The 18810-nt window shown below is 43.2% G+C and overlaps 1 protein-coding gene across 4 annotated transcripts in view; it reads left to right on the plus strand.

Moving 5' to 3' along the window:
- TMEM184B (transmembrane protein 184B) overlaps positions 1 to 18810 on the plus strand; it is a 30605-nt gene that overhangs the window by 936 nt on the left and 10859 nt on the right. For 3 of the 4 annotated variants that reach the window (XM_015627693.3, XM_015627695.3, XM_015627692.2), the window contains 4 exons: positions 11909 to 12166; positions 14469 to 14634; positions 17835 to 17925; positions 18481 to 18556. In XM_015627693.3, coding sequence (XP_015483179.1) covers positions 11909 to 12166; positions 14469 to 14634; positions 17835 to 17925; positions 18481 to 18556 — 591 coding nt within the window. Of the gene's footprint in view, positions 1 to 2176; positions 2343 to 11908; positions 12167 to 14468; positions 14635 to 17834; positions 17926 to 18480; positions 18557 to 18810 lie in introns of those variants that run through there. The other variant, XM_015627694.2, reaches the window with a different exon arrangement.

Consider the following 18810-nt stretch of genomic DNA (forward strand, 5'->3'; position numbering starts at 1 on the left):
AAAGGGACTAGAGTGATTTCAGGGACAGCTCTATGAAAGCTGCCTGGAATACTCTGAAGCTGTCAAGAGTGGGTGGAGGAGGAGGAGTGGGAAATCTAGAGGAAATAGTGAAGATGGCTCCTGCTTATAGAAAGTTTGCAATTGTTCTTGCCATGTAAGGAGCTTGAACAGGAGTAATTATCGAAGACATAAAGACAGGTTTTCCCCAGAGAGAAGGCTGTTTACCTCTGTTAAAGATAAAAATAGAAGACATTGATCAATAATAGAGCAAAGGCTAATAGGGTGAACAGAAATGGCTTTCCTATACTGCAAAAAAACCCCAGAAAACAATCAATGAAAATGTAATAGAGCATACATCCCGCTAACAAAGACTTGTCTCTTTTAATACAGCAGTTAACTGTGCCTTTGAACTTGTGTTGCTGGATGTTACCCTTTGGTCTAAGAGCTTAGCAGCCTCCTTAAAAGGAAACACAGATTTCTCTAGAAATCTTCATGTTATTCAGGTTTCTAATAATAAATGTTTATATTTATGTGATACTGTTGGCAAAAAAAATAAACTCTCGTGATTTTAGGATGTTGGCTAAGTACTAAACAACAGGGGTTTTGAGAGAGCTTTTCTTATGGTGAAGGTATCCCAGAAAGGCCTACTTCAGGCTTTCTTTTCACCATTGTCCCCAAGAAAATGGGCTTCAGAGCTGCTCTGGTCTAGGGGAGCAGGTTTTTAGGTCCTTAATGCCATCATTATTAAGGTTGTGCTGTAAACCCATGTGGCATGGAAGCAGCAGGTGGGTACCTCTGCATCTAAAGCAGGAGTGATTTGGTCTTGCTGCAAAATGACTGGGAAGCTTTACGACTGGAAGTCAGCGTTTCTGACCAGCTCCATTGCGGACAGATATTTTTCTTTGTGTTCTGCTTGGGTCTCTGCCATCAGTTCTGAGCACTGAATGGGCAGTGTTTCAGAGGTGTGGGGCAAGGGGATGAGCACCTTCCAACCACTGGGCACCCTTTGGACTTTAGTTTGTCTGTCTCCTTAGGACACGTGGCAGTTGAAAGGGGAAGGTTCTTAGATAAACTGGTCAGAAAATGAGTTTCAGTGTGACTGGCTGGTTTGGCATAACAAAAGCATTCTGAGCTGTCTGGCCTCTAACCATTTGACAGCATCCAGCTAGAAATCTGCCTTGTTCTCTGTCAGCTTCTTTATCTGTTTGCTGGTAGCAGGCTGGGAGGTGAGCTTTTGCAATTGTGGGATTAGGGTTCTTTTATTCTCATGGATAAAGGAAGGGTGGGTATTTTTTTTTTCCTAGCACAAAATAACTTTTACAACACCTCCTTCCCCCTCAAAAAAGGTAGTCCTTTTTGTTCCCAGTTTTGCTGCAGAATTAACTAAAACATCTAGTAATTGTGTTTTGGTGTAAGATGACAACCTTTTAATTTCCACATGAGGAACCTACCCTTCATTCCTTCTCCTTTCCTGTTTTGGTTTCGTTTTTAATTGGCTTGTGTTTACATTCAGGGAGATAAACTGCTACCTGCTCCTTTTAGCAGAGTTTCCTGTTTAATTTTCTAGCAGCTCTGCTATCTTTAAGCTCTTGCAGCAATATCTGGTGGAAACAGTGAATTCCTCAGGAGATGTTTGTTGTCTGGTCCTAGCTGCTTCAAGAGCTCAGTGTTGTACTGAATGAAGTTTGAAGTAAAAGACGAAGTTTCAAATCAGACTTGCTGATTCTGAAGTGCTACTGCTATGACTCGTTTCCTCAGTGTTTCCAGCCTAAAACTGAGGAAACCAAGGAAAGCAGCAGAGAATCTGCTACAGAGAACCTGATACAGGTTGATCTGTCTGTCTACAATATGAAGAGGATAGCACAACCTCAGAGAGAAATTGCATTTAACCTTCATACAGTCGAGTTTTCTAGTACCTGCCTGCTGCTCGCTGCTGTGTAACAAAGCAACTGGGTGTTATTGAACGGCCCTAGCTGGGGACAGAAACTCTTCTCTGCTTTAGAGTTCGTGATTGATTGTGCTTGCCAAGGCCCTGGAATTTTGAGGTTGTAGAGAATACTACTGGTTGGGAGTTTTGTGTGCTAGCTTGCCCAGCTGTTTACTTGAAGCACTGTGTCTGTTGTGTGCTGTTCTTGCTTCTCTTCCCAGACTCATTGGGGTTTGCTTTTTTTGCGGTGGAAGAGCTGTTTCCTGTCAAGACATCACACCCTACCTACCAGAACGTTTGGGACTCTGAAAGCAGTTTGACACTGTGACAAGACGGATTTAAACACTTAGCTAAAGCAACTGTAAAATATTATAGTGCTTGAACTGAAAACACCCTTATAGTAAGGGGTTTGCAGGTATTTTGTTGTATTTCTTTTCCTTCCCCTGTTTTTTTTTGGTTTTTGTTTTTGGGTTTTTTTTTTTTTTCCCTTTATGGGCTACTTTTGGGGAAAGCAACTGGTCTTGTTTTCAGTGCAGCAATTCCCCAGGAGGGTTTTGGAAGTGAAATTCTGCCAGCTAAAGCAGTGAGTTGCAGCCACCCTCCAGGAGTCTCACCTCAGAGTCTCTCTCCCTTCTAAGAAGAGGCGAGGGCTGGAGTACTTGCTCATAGCCAGGTTCTCTCTCTTTAAGAATCAGGTCAACCTCCATGGGGTTTTTGTTTCTGATGGTGTAAGTAACATGTCTGGGAAGGCAACAGAGCTAGCTGTGTCCAGGGAAAATGCAGTGTGTAGGCAAGCTGCTCAGGAACTGTGCTGTATCTGGGTTTTACCAGGTCTTTATAGCCCCTGAGGAGCATAATTCACAGGAAACCTGAAAAGGGAAATAACTGACATTCTACCTGCAATATTAACCCGTGCAGTACCTGGATATTTGTTTCTCCACCCTCAAGTCTGTATTTGTATTGAAGGGATGGGAATGTTGCTGTTCTTATCTTACAGTCACAGTGCCTGTGAGTCTGATGATACTGAAAGGATCAGCTGTTTGAGGTTGTTGTGTAATGAAGAGTGACCAAGAGCATTGAGAGTTGGTGTCACAGCCTCACATTTTTTTGTTTCTAGCCCCAAAGCGTCCATCTCTGCCTGGGTATTTTGTATGTGTGGCCCCCAATCAACTCACTAGTAAACAAAAGTCCCTCTAATTCAGCAAAGAAAATGACTGTAACACGTTATGTAGTGCAGCAGTGAGGCTTCAAGAGGGAGATGAGATGAAATCATTCCTTAAAAGCTGACCTTGCCGACCCAGTGTTCCCTCCTCAGGCTGCAGAACATGACATGGATGCTATTGGAGGTTGCTGAGCTGATTGCTTGGGAGCCTGCAGCTGCCTGGTCATCTCCAACATGGGTACAGCCTCAGCATCAGTAATGTAGTTATGCCTCTGTCCAGGTTACTTGAAATGAACACGGACAAGTCAGTCACCTCAAGAGGCAGGTTAGAAGTGAATGAATTTCTCTTTGTGGCTCACCATATCTTGTATTTTCCTTGCTGGTTTTGCTATGAAAGGTTAGTGGTGAGTGAAGCAATTTGCAGCTGTTTGTCCCATCAGCTGGGAGTGACTTCTCCTCCAAACTCTCCTGATTTACAGACTTCCTTTCTCCCCTCCCAATAACTTTTGGCACTGATTTTACAAGAGTCTTAAGCCAAACGTAATTCATACAAATTCCCTTTCAGGTAACTTCACACAACTGGGTAATTTAATGTCAAAGTGTCTGGAAACACTGAGTTGAAATTTTTATCTGTTTTTAAAGTGTGCACCCTCTCAGGTTGATGCTTGGTATGTTTTTTTCTGTATACAGAAAATGCATCGCTGCTGATGGCTTTTGGGATAGAGAGGCTCCCATGAATCCAGGAATACAAAGGTCCTAATTCTTCTTTCAGAACTTTGCCTCTGCAGGATTTTTATTTTTCTTGATAAAGTAGCAAGACAGGAAAGAGCTGTGGAGGGACTAATGTTAGATAGGAGCAATGAAATTAGAAGTTCATGATTTTGGGGAATTAGAAAGGATGTTTATTTCATATATCCAGAGATTAAAAAAAAAAAAATAAATATAGTGACAAACTACAAACAAAAATAAGCCAATCAGTTGTTATTGCAGCAGTAATGAAACAGATTTATAGTGAGTGGCCTTGGGTGCTTTGTTGAGAATCACTGACTTTACTTCTGCAGTGCTCATCACTGCTACATGTTCGTATCAGAGGATGATTGCTGGGGAAGTCAGATGTGCCATTGCCCTCGTATGCACCACTGCACAGTTGCCTAGACCTGTGATAAGATGTCTGGGCTCTTTCAGCTCATTTACTTGCTAAATTGAAGTATGGATGTGATCTGATAGATTCTCTATGTCATCTTCTGTGTGGAAGGTATACTCTAGTGTATTAGAAATACTTTGTATGTGACTGCCACAAGTTCAATATTTTTCCACGCTGCTGTAGAGTTTGAGTTCTGATTCTTCTTAAAGAAACTGTATACCCTGTGGTAACTTTAAAACTGTTGTCTGCCCTGTCTTGGCACTCAGAGGTGGGAAACAATGAATACAAGTGGTGGTGGAATAAGTTCTGATTTGACTTTGTTCTTGAAAGTTTGGAAAATGAAATGCAAACATCTTCTGTCATGTAGGACACAACTGTTTACAGCACACCCTTTTTCCTTCTTGCCTCTTTCCCCTCTGCCAGTTGCAAAATATCTTTATACTCTTTCTGTGTTTGTCCCCTGGGAGCAGAAGACTTGCTTGGCTTGTGTGGAGTGGGGGCTGTTGGGAGTATGGGAAAGGGACACAGTTCGTGGCCCAGGAGTGTTTGATCCTGTTCTCAAAGGAGAGGTTGGAAGGAAGGTTGGGGAACATCCCTTCTCCTCCTCTCCCTCCCCCTTTCTCTTTTTTTTCTGTCCCCTTCCAAAAAAAGGGATTGGATGTTGGATGTTGACCTATCACAATGTGGGTCAGTCCACACACAAAAAAAATAAAAAAAAAAGGAGGAGGAGGATGGGGGGAGGAGGGCTGTGCAAATACAGTGAGACAACAGAAATTAATAGAGCAGAAAAAAACTCTGGAAAGAGGAGTGCATGGCTCAGGGTAAAAGGGTTTTGTTGTTGATTCTGAGTTTTTTAATGGGCGCATGGGGAGGGGGAAGCTTCTCTTAGGATGACTATGGGCTAGTAAAATTGGTGAGGGCTGTGTGAGCTGCAAGTGGAGAAGATTTTTGTGGTATTCTCAGATTTTAATTTCCCTAAAATGAGAAACATAGGGGTGTGACTTTGTTGAAGGTTAAATTGTTTGTGTGTACAGTGCGGTCTTATATGTATGTAGGCATTGGTTCATGTCTTGAGTATGGCTTAGTGGGTGTGTACCTTGCCCTGTGGTTTGGTCTTCCTTAGGTGCCTGACTCCTCTACCTTCTGCTTCTGGGCTAATGGCTTCCTGCTCTACTCTTGCTCACCCTACTGGTCTTCTATCCCAGTGGCCCTTTCCCCTTGTTTCACTGACTGTACCAACAGCAGTGAAATTGTGACTGGGGCATCTCTTAAGACTGCTTACTCTAAAGAAATAGCACTGAAGAGAACTGCATTTGGATCTGCATTTGCTGGGCAGACAGACAAGCATGTTAAGCTGACACGGAGTGCAGCAACTGCAGATGCAAGCGCTGCGTGTGTTTGTAAGCCTGGTGAATGCCCGTCTTGTGACTGAGCACAGCATTGCTCATGTGTGTTCAGAGCTACCCATGTGTACCTGTGTGTCAGGTGTGTGTTGTGGGGTGTCTTTCACCAACTTGAAATTAGGAAAGCTTTACCCAGCATGAGCAGTAAAATGTAAATGAGTTGTACTAGTTAAAATTGCATGCCAGATCACATACTTAACTCTGATTGTTTTGGGAGTGCTGCTGGAGAGCTTAAAAATGCACTGTTGGGACCTTCTCATGTCTCATAGCCAAGTAAACTAGATGCCACCCCAGAGAGCAAAAGCAGTTCAAGAAGTAATAAATATAAAAGCATTTGATTTTTCTTCGATTGCTATCGCTGATTTCAGCTGTGCCAATGACTCTCTTACTGTGTGCTGCTGTCTTGTCCTATCTACCTGTTCCTTTTCCTCTCTTTTGCCATTTCAGCTGGTGATGCCATCCTTTTGGGTGTTGAAAAGACCTTAGACTAATTATTTATCATATAAACCGAGCATAATAGAAAGATCTGATCCGAGTTGGCAGTTCTAGGCATTGTTATAATTAAAATAGTCGAAAATAAACCTTGAACCATTTTGTCCTGTGTTTTTGTATTTCTTGTAAGTCTAGGGCACATTGTCAAAAAACATTAAGCTGCTGCTTTCACTAATATAAAGTTCTTGCTTTTTTTTTTTTTTTTTTTCTTTTCTTGTGTTCTAATAGATGCAGAAAGTTCAAGATCTCATTTGTCTTCTGCATGGTAGTTCTGTATTGGCCTTTTTGGCTCCAAAATAAAGATAATTTAATGGTGAAACTCCTGAAGGAATAAGAATTTGAGGGGAATGGAAAATGTTTTTGTGATATTTTAACAAAGTTCACTTTGGTGGATATTTAAAGCAGTGTAAGTGTGGAGTAGGTTTTAAGGGAGAACGTTGTCTTGTCTCGTTGCTCTCCAAGAGAACCTTGCAGCCAGGTCATTTGTGTTTTTTTGGTTGGTGTCTTGCGCAGCAGAAGGAGGCTTAGCTGTTAAGACTCTTTCATGGGATAGCTTTGTGTATCATTCTTTGCTCACTCAGCAGTTTAGAAATTAAATACTTTCAGTCTCGGATGAGATGATCTATTTTAAAAACAGAGATTGTGTTTGCAGATGGGAGAGAACAGCTTCCGAGCCCTGTAATTTGGGGTTCTTTTCCTATTGGCAGTGGGGTAGGTCTTGCTCAGAGCAGGCAAACACCTCCTCCTTTACTAGACTGTGGTTGAATATTCACATGTAGCCCATGGAACTGAAGAGCCACATCTGAACCTTTCTTCCCTCCTCTTACATCACTTTTGTTGTATCAGAAGTGAGCTTTTCATGTTTTTGCTCATTTATCTTTATGTAGAAATAGATCCTCCTCAGTGGTAACATTTTCCATGCCTTTATGCAAGCCAAAAATAAGGGTTTTTTTTTCACTTTTGCTACATCCTGTTTTCTGTTTTGAGTTTATTTTCAGCAGAATCTTCCATGTTAATGTTGGAAACAGGAGGTCTCTGTTCCCAAAAGGTACAGGACTGGCAGTCTGCTCCAGATGGAGAATTAGTGTGCTGTTTTTTCTGTGAACACAGGCCATGTGGACACATCCCTGCTACTTAACATTGTGTGGTGTCATTAAGAGAACTGGTCCCCCATGCCATTTGGAGCTTCTTCTCTATCAAGAATATTAGTAACAGTGTTCTGCATCTCTGGGTTTTTATCAGGATAGTTATCTTGATAGAAATAGCTTTGATAGCTATTGATAGAATAGGCTTTGTTTTTGTTTTATTTTCCCTTCCTTGCACTGAGAGCCCTCCCTAATATTCCTAAAGTGTTTTCAGAAGATGTGTTAGGTAAGTGTAAGAGCTGCTAGTTTGATGATTAAGCTGATGCCCTGGCAGCACAAGGCCTTGCCTTGCTCTAATGTACATAACTTGTAATGACATCTGGGCAGGAGCAGCTGGCAGCTTGTAGGGATGGGGGTGTGATCTCTGCCTTCCATGTTGGGAGGTGGTTGTGGATAGACCTCACATAGACCCCAACACTACCAGAAGCTCCTGTAGCCTATATAGAAGGCTCATACTAGCTCTGTTGCAAATTTCCTGCAGCCCTCCTGGAATACCGCTAACCTGTGTCCAAAAGCTCTATGTGTTTACATAGATGTACTTCTATGTGTGCATGTTTCCAGTTTCCAAAGTTTGGTGCTTTTCCTGGCTCTCTGTTCTGGTCCTGTTACGTTGCAGATTACCTCCGGGGGGAGCAAGGTAGTCACTTGGAGATGGGGAAAGCTACAAGAGTGAAATTTAGAGGTGTTGAAATATTTTCCTTTGATATATTTAGAAGAACTCTCCAGAGAGGCAGAATAAGTGTGCAAGGAACGTTACTCTGCCTTGAACTGAAAGCAGTCAGGTGGAGATGAAACATGTGAGTAGAAAAAACAGGATATGGAAAAAGAGCAAGAAGTGCTTCAAAATTTATTATGCATTAGATTGGTTTGTATTGCATTGGTAATTCAGGTTTCCAAATGCCCTTAATTTGACATATGGTAATGTCAAGTGCTTTCCTCGTGGTTTGGTACCTTGCAGTGCTGGGAACTGTATGGGCAGAGAACAAAAAGATGGTTGTCCCAGGGAGCTTAAAATGCGCAAGAAACAACAGAGAAATACAGCCAGCTGGGAGGAGCACCAGGAAAGAGATCACAGCCAGGAGCTGTGACTGATGTCACAGCTGAAGTAGCGAAGTGGGAGAGTGGAGAAGATTGAAGTGAATAGGGAATAGCTTTATGGCTGTTGGGAAGTATCTTTGTACCCAGGCTTGAGAGGAAGCAGAAAAGTGTGTTGTGGCACTGACTTGGGCTGTGTTGGAGGTGAGTGTCCAAGAAATAAGTGTCAAAACACATTCACAGTGTCAGGTAAGAGGGAAGTCGCTGATACCAAGGTGCTGGATCTGTAGCTTATCAAGGCAGTATTTTTGTTGTGACATGTTCCCAGGCACCATCTTTACTGGGCTTGTGTCCTGTTGCACAGTGGGAAGGGACATCTCAGAAGCAAGGCCTTTTGAGAGTTGCCACAGCCCACCCTCACAATGCTCTTTGTTGAAGGCAGGAGAGGAGCTAGCAGATTGAGCTGGTGGTAGTGAATGAGCTGAAATCCACTTTCCTGGTTAAGGCTCCAGTCATCTGTGCTATGACCTGTTTCTTAACTATAGATTGGAATTGCTCTCACAGCTTCAGCTTCTTGCATGCAGTAGTATTTCGTAACAGCTTTGTGCACTGCTTATACCTGTCACTGTAGCTGTGATGTGTGGGACTTGAGGAGATTAGAAGGGATCATTTGGAAGGTTTATGTTAATTTTGTTAACATTCCTTCATGTTTCACTAGAAAGGAAAATGAACTGCAAACTTATGCACAGAACCAATAAAAGGTGTCAAGGAAATAAAAAGCTGTCCTCAGGGGCAACCCTGTGTGCTCATGGGTGGGGTGGTTTGGCGTTTGGGTAGGAGATGTAAGCCCTGTTTTGTAAGAGAGTTTGTATATTTTTTTTCAGAAACACAGTGGTGGAAAAAGTTATTAATTTCAATGATGGTGTGAATTGAAGGGGATTAGGTGAAGAATGATGCACAATCCTGTAATTAATGGCTGTTGATGTATAATCACAAGGGGGCAGTGTTAAGATTACATACACAACTTCAATTTATGACTGACCTTGCTTTTGAATACATAATCCTGTCATGACAAAATGCTTGTCAATCGCTTTTTGCTGTTTCCACTTATTTTAAAATGAGTACAGAGACACAGAAGAATTCCCTTTCAGATCCTCATTCTGTTGATGTTACTGCTGCATTTGGGTCTGTGCCACTGATGTGGTTTGATTAGCTGGAGTGTGGAGGTCTAGGTCCTGTTCCTCCTGGCACCTGTGGTCTGCTGTACAGATCCTCTCCCCCATGAACTTTTGGAAGGGCTTAGCAGCTTCCTGTCTTGCATAGCTCCCAAAGTGCACTGGGATGTGCAGGACTGCAGCTGGCTGGACTTTATTTAGAGCTAGGTTAACCACAGGTGCATCTGCTCTGATTTCATTTTAGATGTGCCCTTTTTGAGCTTTGTGGAAATAGTCTCAGCACTGTGTGTATTCAGTTGCTTCAGAAATTACTTGGGTAGAAATCCCTCCTTCTCAAAGCAGTAAAAACATTGCTAACTTGTGACATCTCCACGCACCCTCCATCTCTCCAAATTTTTAGATATGGTACAGATAATGAAATGTGTGTGTGTTTATTATGTATGCTTAGAAGCTCAAAACTTAAGATACATTTCCAGTACTGATCAGGACTGGATAGGAATTACCCTACTGTACATGCAGTTATGAAAATCTGTAACTCAGAGCAGGAATATTTTGCAAAAACAACTGGAAAGAACAAAGAAAAGCCAAGTTTGATGATTAGTTTGTATATTATAGCACAGCACTTACGCAGCTCTATTTATAGTAAGATAACATATGCTTAAACAAATCTGGGTATTTCCCAGGACTTTTCTTCTTCCCCCATGGAAGAAAGCAGAAAGGAGGTGGAGTAAGGACATAAGGTAATGTCAGACTGCTGCACACCAGTGATACAAGAGTGTGTTTTGGAAAAGCCTGTGTTAAAGGGCCCATTTTCATGCCTTAGTGTGCATGTGGAAAGGACTTGATACTGGCACTCGGCTTTTACTGGGCACGTGTTCCCTAGTTTGTGCTGTGGCTTTAGGTGAAGCAGGGCTGGGGCAGTTCCTCTGTGAATATATGTTCTCTTTTGTGTTCTGTAACAGCCTGTCAGTAGATGACAGATATGTCTTTCCCTGGTGCAGCTGTAAACTGTGGCAACGGATCATTGGCCTTTCTAAAGCCCTTTCCATCCACAGATCATAAAGGCCTGTGTAAGAGCAGTGTCTTGAGCTTTTATAGAAATACTGTTCTGAAAAATTTTAAGAGGTTATCAGAAGGAGGCAGTATTACACTGTTCCCTTTGATAGCTGCATCAGAAGCAGCTCTTCTAATGGATAGAACCAATGGCTGCCTGCTTGTGATCTTGGTTTAAGTGGATTATCTTCCTACAATCCAGAGGTCACACTAGAGCCTGCTTATGACCAAATTGAAAATAATAGCTACTTTAGATCATAGACCTTCAAGAATTTGTTCCATTGAAAGAAGATAGCTTTTTATCCAGGAAATGGCCAAGGGTCATGCTGCTTTGAAATCTTGCATATTCTCGTGTTCACTATGTGCTTTTATGTGTCAGCTGGCTTTTAAAAGCCAATCAGGTTAAATTCACATCATATAGAAAACAATGCAAAGTTAGTAAAATTAGTAACAGGCTGGCTGAATGTACCATGCCATACAAATTTTGGTAAAAGCATGACTTTCATGCTGTTCACACTGTCAAAGTGGGAGGAGTTTTCAGTGCATATCCTTCTGTAAGGGTGCTTTGGGCTGAGTGTGTTTTTCAACATGGCTGTAGAAGAGGTGGGCATTGCTTGCTAGAGGAATTAAGGTATTCTTCCCCCTGCCCTTTTCCTGCACAGGGACACTCTGGCACATGTGCTTGTTGCTGCTTGGCAGGCTAACCATGATGCTAGGACATAGCCCATACTCTTATGGAAAATAGAGCTCTTAACTTATGTGTGCCCCTGTCATCTTCCAGTTTGGATGATTTAGATACTTCCTTCTGATCTGTACAAAGGTGTGAAGTGATAGAACTAAGGGAAATGTCTTTGAACTGAGAGTAGGTTAAATTAGATATTAGGAATAAATTCTTTGCTGTGAGAGGTGAGACAGTGGCAGAGGTTGTGCAGAGGAGTTAGGGATGCTTCATCCCTGGATGTGTTCAGGGACAGGTTTGTTGGAGCTCTGAGAAACCTGGTCTAGTGGAAGGTGTCCCTGCCTGCAGCACAGTGCTTGGAACTAGATGGTCTTTAAGATCCTTTCCAACCCAAACCATCCTATGGTTCTGTGATCTCTGGTGAATGCTGTATTCATCTTATATATTTTTACTGCAGAAGGGTGGTGACGATGGCATTGGCCAGATTTCATGATCTCTGGGAGGCTGTCAGAGGTTCCTGAGCACCACATGATCTGTTATATCACGAGGGGTGGCAGTGGCAGACTTAACCAGGTCCTGTTCACAAAACATGTGAGCAGCCTATTGAAAGGCATGTGAGAGACGCAAAGTTCTGTTACATTCCTGACTCCTTTCAGCTGGCTTCAATTGCTTTGTGGTTCTCTTCCCTGACAGGTCTTGCCTCGTGGGCAGCTCTTTAGCAATCCCAACTGGAACCTCACACCAAAGGGCACCATGATTATGACTGATGTCACTGCAGCCCCCAGATTGGGGTCAACTGCCACCACTCCAGCTGTGGCTCCTAACTTCTCCTGGATGCCAGAGGATGGCAGCCCCACGGCTGTGGAGCAGCCAATATTCCTCATGACCACTGCTGCTCAGGCTATCTCAGGTTTCTTTGTATGGACAGCTTTGCTCATCACCTGCCATCAGGTAAAACCCTGTCACTCTTATTTCTCATCCTTTCCTTTTCCCCACATGAAGAAACATTTCCGTATTGTGAATGGAGAGGAAGCACACCCTTTAAAACTAGCAGGTGTAAAACATTTGGCCATCTCTTGAAGGTTTGCAGAAAGGGGTGTTATCTCAGGCCATCCTTTCACAGTTCTTTAGCTGAATGTTGCCATTTTTTTTATTGTGTCAGCTGTTGGCTAAAAGATCCTAGTCACCTCTTGTTTGACATTCCTCCTTTGATCTCCTGTGCCAGTGGATTCCACAGGCTGAACTCTTCTGCGGAAAGGAGTAGCAGGAAATGTTTCATTTTAATTTTTTCCCCTCCCCTCTGTCTGGGGCAGGTGTCCTGGGAGCCAGAATAAGTCAAACTGCATCCTGTTCTGTACCTCTCTTTCATACAGTTGTCATGTGAACTGAAAAATACAGTGGGGAAACACAAGCCCTGTTATTTATCAACCCATGTTTTGTACCTGTTGGATTGTAGATTCCAGAGTGATGACTAGAATCTAGAAAAGTACAGTCTATTGATGGAGTACAGGGGCTAGTGAAGGTTGAAGGTAAAAAATGGATTAGTCACAGATGAATAAGAGTAGCACCTGCAGTTTTACCAGCTTGGGTAACAATTACAAGTGCTATGGATCCTCCTGTCAAGTTGATCACCTGCTGAGGGTAAGAAGAAATTTTCCTCTGCAGTATAACATTGCACAGTTAGGCATTAATGCCCTCCTCTGAAGAAACTGCTGGAGGTCAGTGCTAGAGAGACACTGTTGATTGAAACATGCTGTTGTCCTCTTACATGGCAGCAGTTCCTATGCTCTCCTAGGCACATGGATCACAGGGCTCTTTGACATCCCAAGGGCAAAGCTTGGAGTCATTTGAACTCTGGTGTCAGCTGTCTCTCTGCTGGATGAGATGTGTCACTGGGATTGTCGCAAGGCAAAAATATCTCTAAGGTTTATTAGCTTATTTTCAGTCTGTTCTTCTCAGGAAATGAGCTTTTTGTGAGCTCCTCATGGGTTAAGAAGAGGAATTGGAAGTATTTTTGAGCCCTTCATAGTGAAAGGAAGCAGAAGTATTTTTGAGTCCTTCAGTCAGTTTTGACCAGGGAGGGACAAACAGCAGACAGGTGGGGAGACACAAGCCCCTCTCCCTTACAGTTCAAAAATAAGATTGTCAATGTATGTTTTTTTAGTCTCTGAAGAATCCTCACAGCACCCCAAAATCCAGGGTGAAGCTTCAAACAAATGCTTGTACCTCTTCAGGCAGCAGAATCAGTGGTGAGGCACATATGTAATCAGCTGGCTGTTACTAATTTCAGCAGCTGGGACAACAGCTCAATGAGAATTGCTGTTCAGAGGCCTTGCCTCTCTTGACTCCGTGGTCAAGAGAGTGTACCCACAAATCGTGCTGAAGCTCTGCCCATGTTATTAGGGCATTACAGGGGTTGTGCTCATCTTCAGGGTGTGCTTGTGGTCAATACCTTTTTGGGGAGGTGGGTATTCTGTAAAAAAGCATCTTAGGTGTGGGATTTAATGATGGCTCAGGAACTGTGAGTGGTGGGAGTGGATAGGGTGGGGATGCTGTGCTCCCCCCAGCCAGTGACTTAGAGGGATTGGCATTTGTGCAGTCAGACAGAACAAACTGTGGCTCCTTTGAGCACACTGCATGAGCTCAGTGCTCCCTTGATGGCTGACCCTTTGTGCCTGTGCTGTCACCCGTGTGCAGAATGACACCTTTTGAGCAGATGAGCTGTGGCTTATCAGCTTTGGGATGTGCTGTGAAGGGCTCTCTTAGGTTGTTTCAGGTGAAAGTCTCAAAAGCATCCAAAACAGCCAGTGGAGTGTTCACAATGAGTTTGTGCTTAAGTGTGCACACCTTCCCCTCTCACAGAAAAGCGGCCTGCAGTGTTATGAATCTTAGGCACTTAAAAGAGGATAGCAGGAATGTAGGACTGATGACTGGAAAAATGGGTATGAACAAAAAGAATGTGGGCAAGGTGATGTAAAAATAAATCAGTTCCCTATAAGAAACTAGATTAGAAATGCCTCAATTTTCTCTTCCCTCGCCTTTGCCCTCTCTGCAAACTAAGGGTTGCTATGCCAGTGCCATACGATAACAGTGATTTATCTTTTCTTTTATGTTCATCACCTTGAGGCTGCTGGTGGCAATTGAGAGGTGATTTACTGAGTTTGTTTTTCCTGGCCCAGTTGACTCTTCAGTTCTGCTTTCTCCTCTCTGCTCCATATCCCGCTGATCCTGGTCTCCCCTCTCTGTCTCTCAGATCTACATGCATCTCCGCTGCTATAGCTGCCCAAATGAACAGCGCTACATCGTTCGGATCCTCTTCATTGTTCCCATTTATGCCTTTGACTCATGGCTCAGTCTCCTGTTCTTCACCAATGACCAGTACTATGTTTACTTTGGCACAGTGCGGGACTGCTATGAAGGTAAGGAGAAAATGGGTTGGTGCTGGGAAGTCTCTGCCCTGAGAGAACTTTATTTCTGGTTGAGAACATGGAGAAAGCATTGCTGTCACCTACTGAATGGTGTGCCTAACAGGATGATCATGGCTTGCTTAGTGACTGAAAATCATAGAATGATAGGATGGTTTGTCTCAGGACAGATCTTTAAAGTTCATCTAGTGCAGCACCCCTGCCATGGGCTGGGACATCTTTCACTAGATCAGGTTGCTCAAAGCCCTGTCCAACTTCACTCTCTCCCTCACTGGCCTCTGAGCATAAGCCTTCCCTTTAGGGTTCTGTAGAGACTTAAGTTTATGGTTTTATGGGGTCGTTTGCTTCAGGAAGGTAAAAGCTTTTGGTAAAGCCAAAAACTCTGATGGTATCTGGATGTTAGAAGGTATTGCTTAGCTCCTGTCTCTATTAACAGTATTTAGTAGCCAGACACTTGCCTTGTCCTGTGTTCCTGCTGCAGCTTGTTAGCAATGTATTGTTCTGGTCCCATCCTGTGGCCACTTGTGTGCTTGCACAGGGTAGCCCAGTGGCCACATGCTGGGGCCAGTGAAGTATGAAGTGCTTTGGAGTCCTGTAGAAGTGAGGGTGCCACGTTCAGGATGAGTACCTGCTGGGTTTTGGCTATCTGCTGCAGTAATACCATTAGCACTGTATGTCAGGGAAATGGTTACTTTCCTGTAAATGCTATTGTTACTTCCCTCCTGGTCTCATCCTGAAAGAAGCCTCTACCCACTCAGCAGGGGATACTGCACTTTAGCAATGTCCTTTTGAGGACAATTTATCACCATATCCTCATTAAATCCTAAATAGTTGGTGTTTTGGTGAGATATGCATTGCAGAGAGTTGCCCCTGGCCATGAGAACAAGTGAATCAGCTGGAGGGAGCAGCAGGCCTTCCTTCATGTCCACAACAATGCTCTGGATGCAGCAGCAGATGGCAAATGTGCACACGTGATGCAAGAAAGCATCTTTGTTTGGGCCTAGGCTTTTTTCTTTCTCCACCCTGTGCCTGTATATAGGTCTAGCAGGGAGCCTGCTACTCTCCTAGCAACAGCCACTATTCCTCTGCCTCTCTAGCTGTGGGAGTTTGCAAACATTTGAGCATCTGCTCAGGAGGCTGCCCATGTTCCAGAGTTCATCTCGGCATGTTGGCCTGTGTGAGGCAACTACAAGTGGAGGTGAAAACACCTTTGGAAAGCAGGTTCTCTCCCTCACTTTTTCTGGAGATTGCTTCAAAACAGCCTTTTTGTCCTCTTCCCTCTCTTGCCATCCACCTTATTTATTTCTTGGAAAGATTTTACATTGCAAAGTGGGCTGTTAGGGAATAGTGGAAGAAGACCCTACTAATAAATTATAAAAGCTCTCTTAAGCCATTTATGGACTGTATTTTGTAGTGTGTGTTTGGAGGAGCCTCTTCTGGTGTTATTCTTTTATGTGACTGCTTCTGTACAAACTAGGATGTCAGAAACACTGACACAAATAGAGATTGTTTGGGTTTTTTTTTTTGTTATGTTGATACCATGAATACCATCTGATGGGTGTGGTTTGAGAATGGGAGAAGAGTTCTTTGCTGGTGAGATGAGCTTTGCTAGTTAATGCTTCTTTTGGGGATGAATGGACAGATATTCCTCCGTTTTGTTTTGTTTTCTTCCTCTGATGTCATCTCTTCCCTGATGCTTGGGGAATGGGCAACTGGTATTGTAATGACCACATCAGAGGGCAGGGGTCACTGGAGGACAATAGGAAAAGCTCATCTTTTCTTCCTTTGGGTGCTGGGAGCTGTCAGCTGAGTTGCTGGAATATTGAAGGCAAAAGGGATTACCACAGTTATTTAAATAAGTTTTCCGTGGTTGGTGTTTTCTGTCCTAATTAAAGCTCTGGCAAAATCATTACTGTGTGAACTTCATTCAATAATAGGGATTACAGATGGAATAACAATATCCCAATTACATACATAGAAGCATGTATACCATTGGCTTTTATGTGCCGTAGCAGTCTTGCCAGCTAGACACGTCTACACGCCATAAGTACAATGTTTTGAGACTATAAGTGTTTTGGGAAGCGTGGAGTATCTCTTTGCCAGGGCATAGTTTGGATGCTTATATAGAAGAATTTGTCTGACTTTGGAAGATCATTCATGTGGAAAAATTGACCTCAGGTCTAATAATTGGCTGCTTGGGGAGAATAACTTCTCAGTGTTGTACATTATTAGGTTTCTGTTCTTATTTTAAAGTTCCTTGAGACTGCTGTTTCTATCCCAGCTATTTGGGGCAAAACCCAGATTTGGGTGTTGTCATTCGAGGGAATGTCCAGATGCGGGTGACCATAGTAGTCTTGCAAGAAGGGTCATCTGGTCTGTCATTTTTCCCCAGTGCTGTCTGTGACAAATACAGAAGTACAGTCCTTGCCCTAAAAAAATCTCACAACTTTGAGGGTCCAACAGCAATTATAACAAGAGAGTGGCAGACTGAGTGTATACAGCCTCACTTCATGCACATATAAGCGAGTTCAGATCCCATGAAAAGGAGATAGATCTGTAGTTATGGGGAACTGAAATGGGGCAGAGTGTTAGTGGTCAGTCTGTCATCTGTACCAGGCTGCTGGGGAAGACAGAAACGAGGTGGTCTAAGGAGAAGTTTATTCAGCACACAAGAAATTTCATCTTTTTGAGAAAATGAGGCACAGAGCCTGTTTTGCAAAAGTCCCCACAAGACATGAAAACAGAGTTTCACTGATCGTTATAAACTGATGACGAACTGTGTTCGTCAGCTGAAAGGTTAAATACAGGAGATAACATACGGCTGATGGATCAGAGATACCTTTTCCAGATTATTTAGTACCAGTGTAATGTCCTGGAATAATGCACAGGAACCCTGTGAAGAATGGCATCTTACAGATGCCAAATAAAACAGAGACTGACCACAGTTCTAAATGGTTCTGTGACCCTTTTGGCATGAGTCATGGAACTGGCCTGGGAGCTTGGCCAAACTCCCATTCAGATAGTCTTGTGCGTGCTGAGGTAGGATGATAAATGCGGTGAAAATCTGGAGTGCTTTGAAGGGAAAGGTGCTGCATAAGCAGTCCCTGCTAATGTTTGGTCTGTTGCCTGTACTCTTGGTCCTTGCACCTGTTTTGAAGTTGGTTGTCATCTTACTGTGATTGATGTCTTTGCAGCCTTTGTAATATACAACTTTCTCAGCCTCTGCTATGAGTACTTGGGAGGGGAGAGCTCCATCATGTCTGAGATCAGAGGAAAACCAATTGAGTGAGTATTGTGCTTACAGCATGACGCTGTCCTCCTTCTGTGCCCATCTACTATTTCTCTATCCCTGTCCTGAAAAACTGTGTCAGGTGGCAAACGTCTGCTGGAACTGGGCAGCATGGATGATGATGATGATTTACCAGTATCTTGCTCTGAGACATATCAGGCTGATCACATCCTCTTAGGCAAGCTGGACTGATTCACAGTTTTTCTGGACACCTGCCTATTCCTTTATTTATTTTCTTACTCCCTTCTCCTCCTTTGAATCTTTTTGGTCTTCAGTTGACTGTGTGTCTCCTCTAGGATCTATGTTTCTCCCCATGCTACTCAATGACAGGGGAAAAAAAATTGCAATGCATAGTCAGGATGTTGTTTTACCCATGTCTCTAAAAGAGGGTATGGCCATAACTGCAGTCATTGTTGGAGAAAGCACCACTCATGCAACTTTGCTACAGAGAGGTAGATAAAGAGGGTAGGAATCTTGCAGTCTTGCCCGAATCTTGCAGTCTTGCCCAAATCTTGCTTGTCAGCTCTGTCATCTTGTTTTGGTTCTTTCAGGTCCAGCTGTGTGTATGGGACTTGCTGTCTGTGGGGAAAGACATATTCAATTGGATTCCTGAGATTCTGCAAACAGGTATGGGCTGGAGGAACTGGGACATTGTGCAGAAATTAAGTATGTGGGGGTGGCAATGGTGCCTTTTTCTGCTGCATTTCTGAGATCTTTGAGAGGGACTCTAATAGCATTTTGAGAGGCCTGCAGACTGCTGAGAAGAGGAGGTGTTTCAGGGTTGGTTTGTTTGTTAAGAATGATTTTAACATATTAAGAATTATTTTAACATTTTCTACTCAACTCCACATCAGGAAGGCCTTAGTTTAAGACACAAGTTC

The sequence above is a fragment of the Parus major genome, chromosome 1A (genome assembly GCF_001522545.3).
Source record: "Parus major isolate Abel chromosome 1A, Parus_major1.1, whole genome shotgun sequence".
Lineage (NCBI taxonomy): Eukaryota > Metazoa > Chordata > Aves > Passeriformes > Paridae > Parus > Parus major.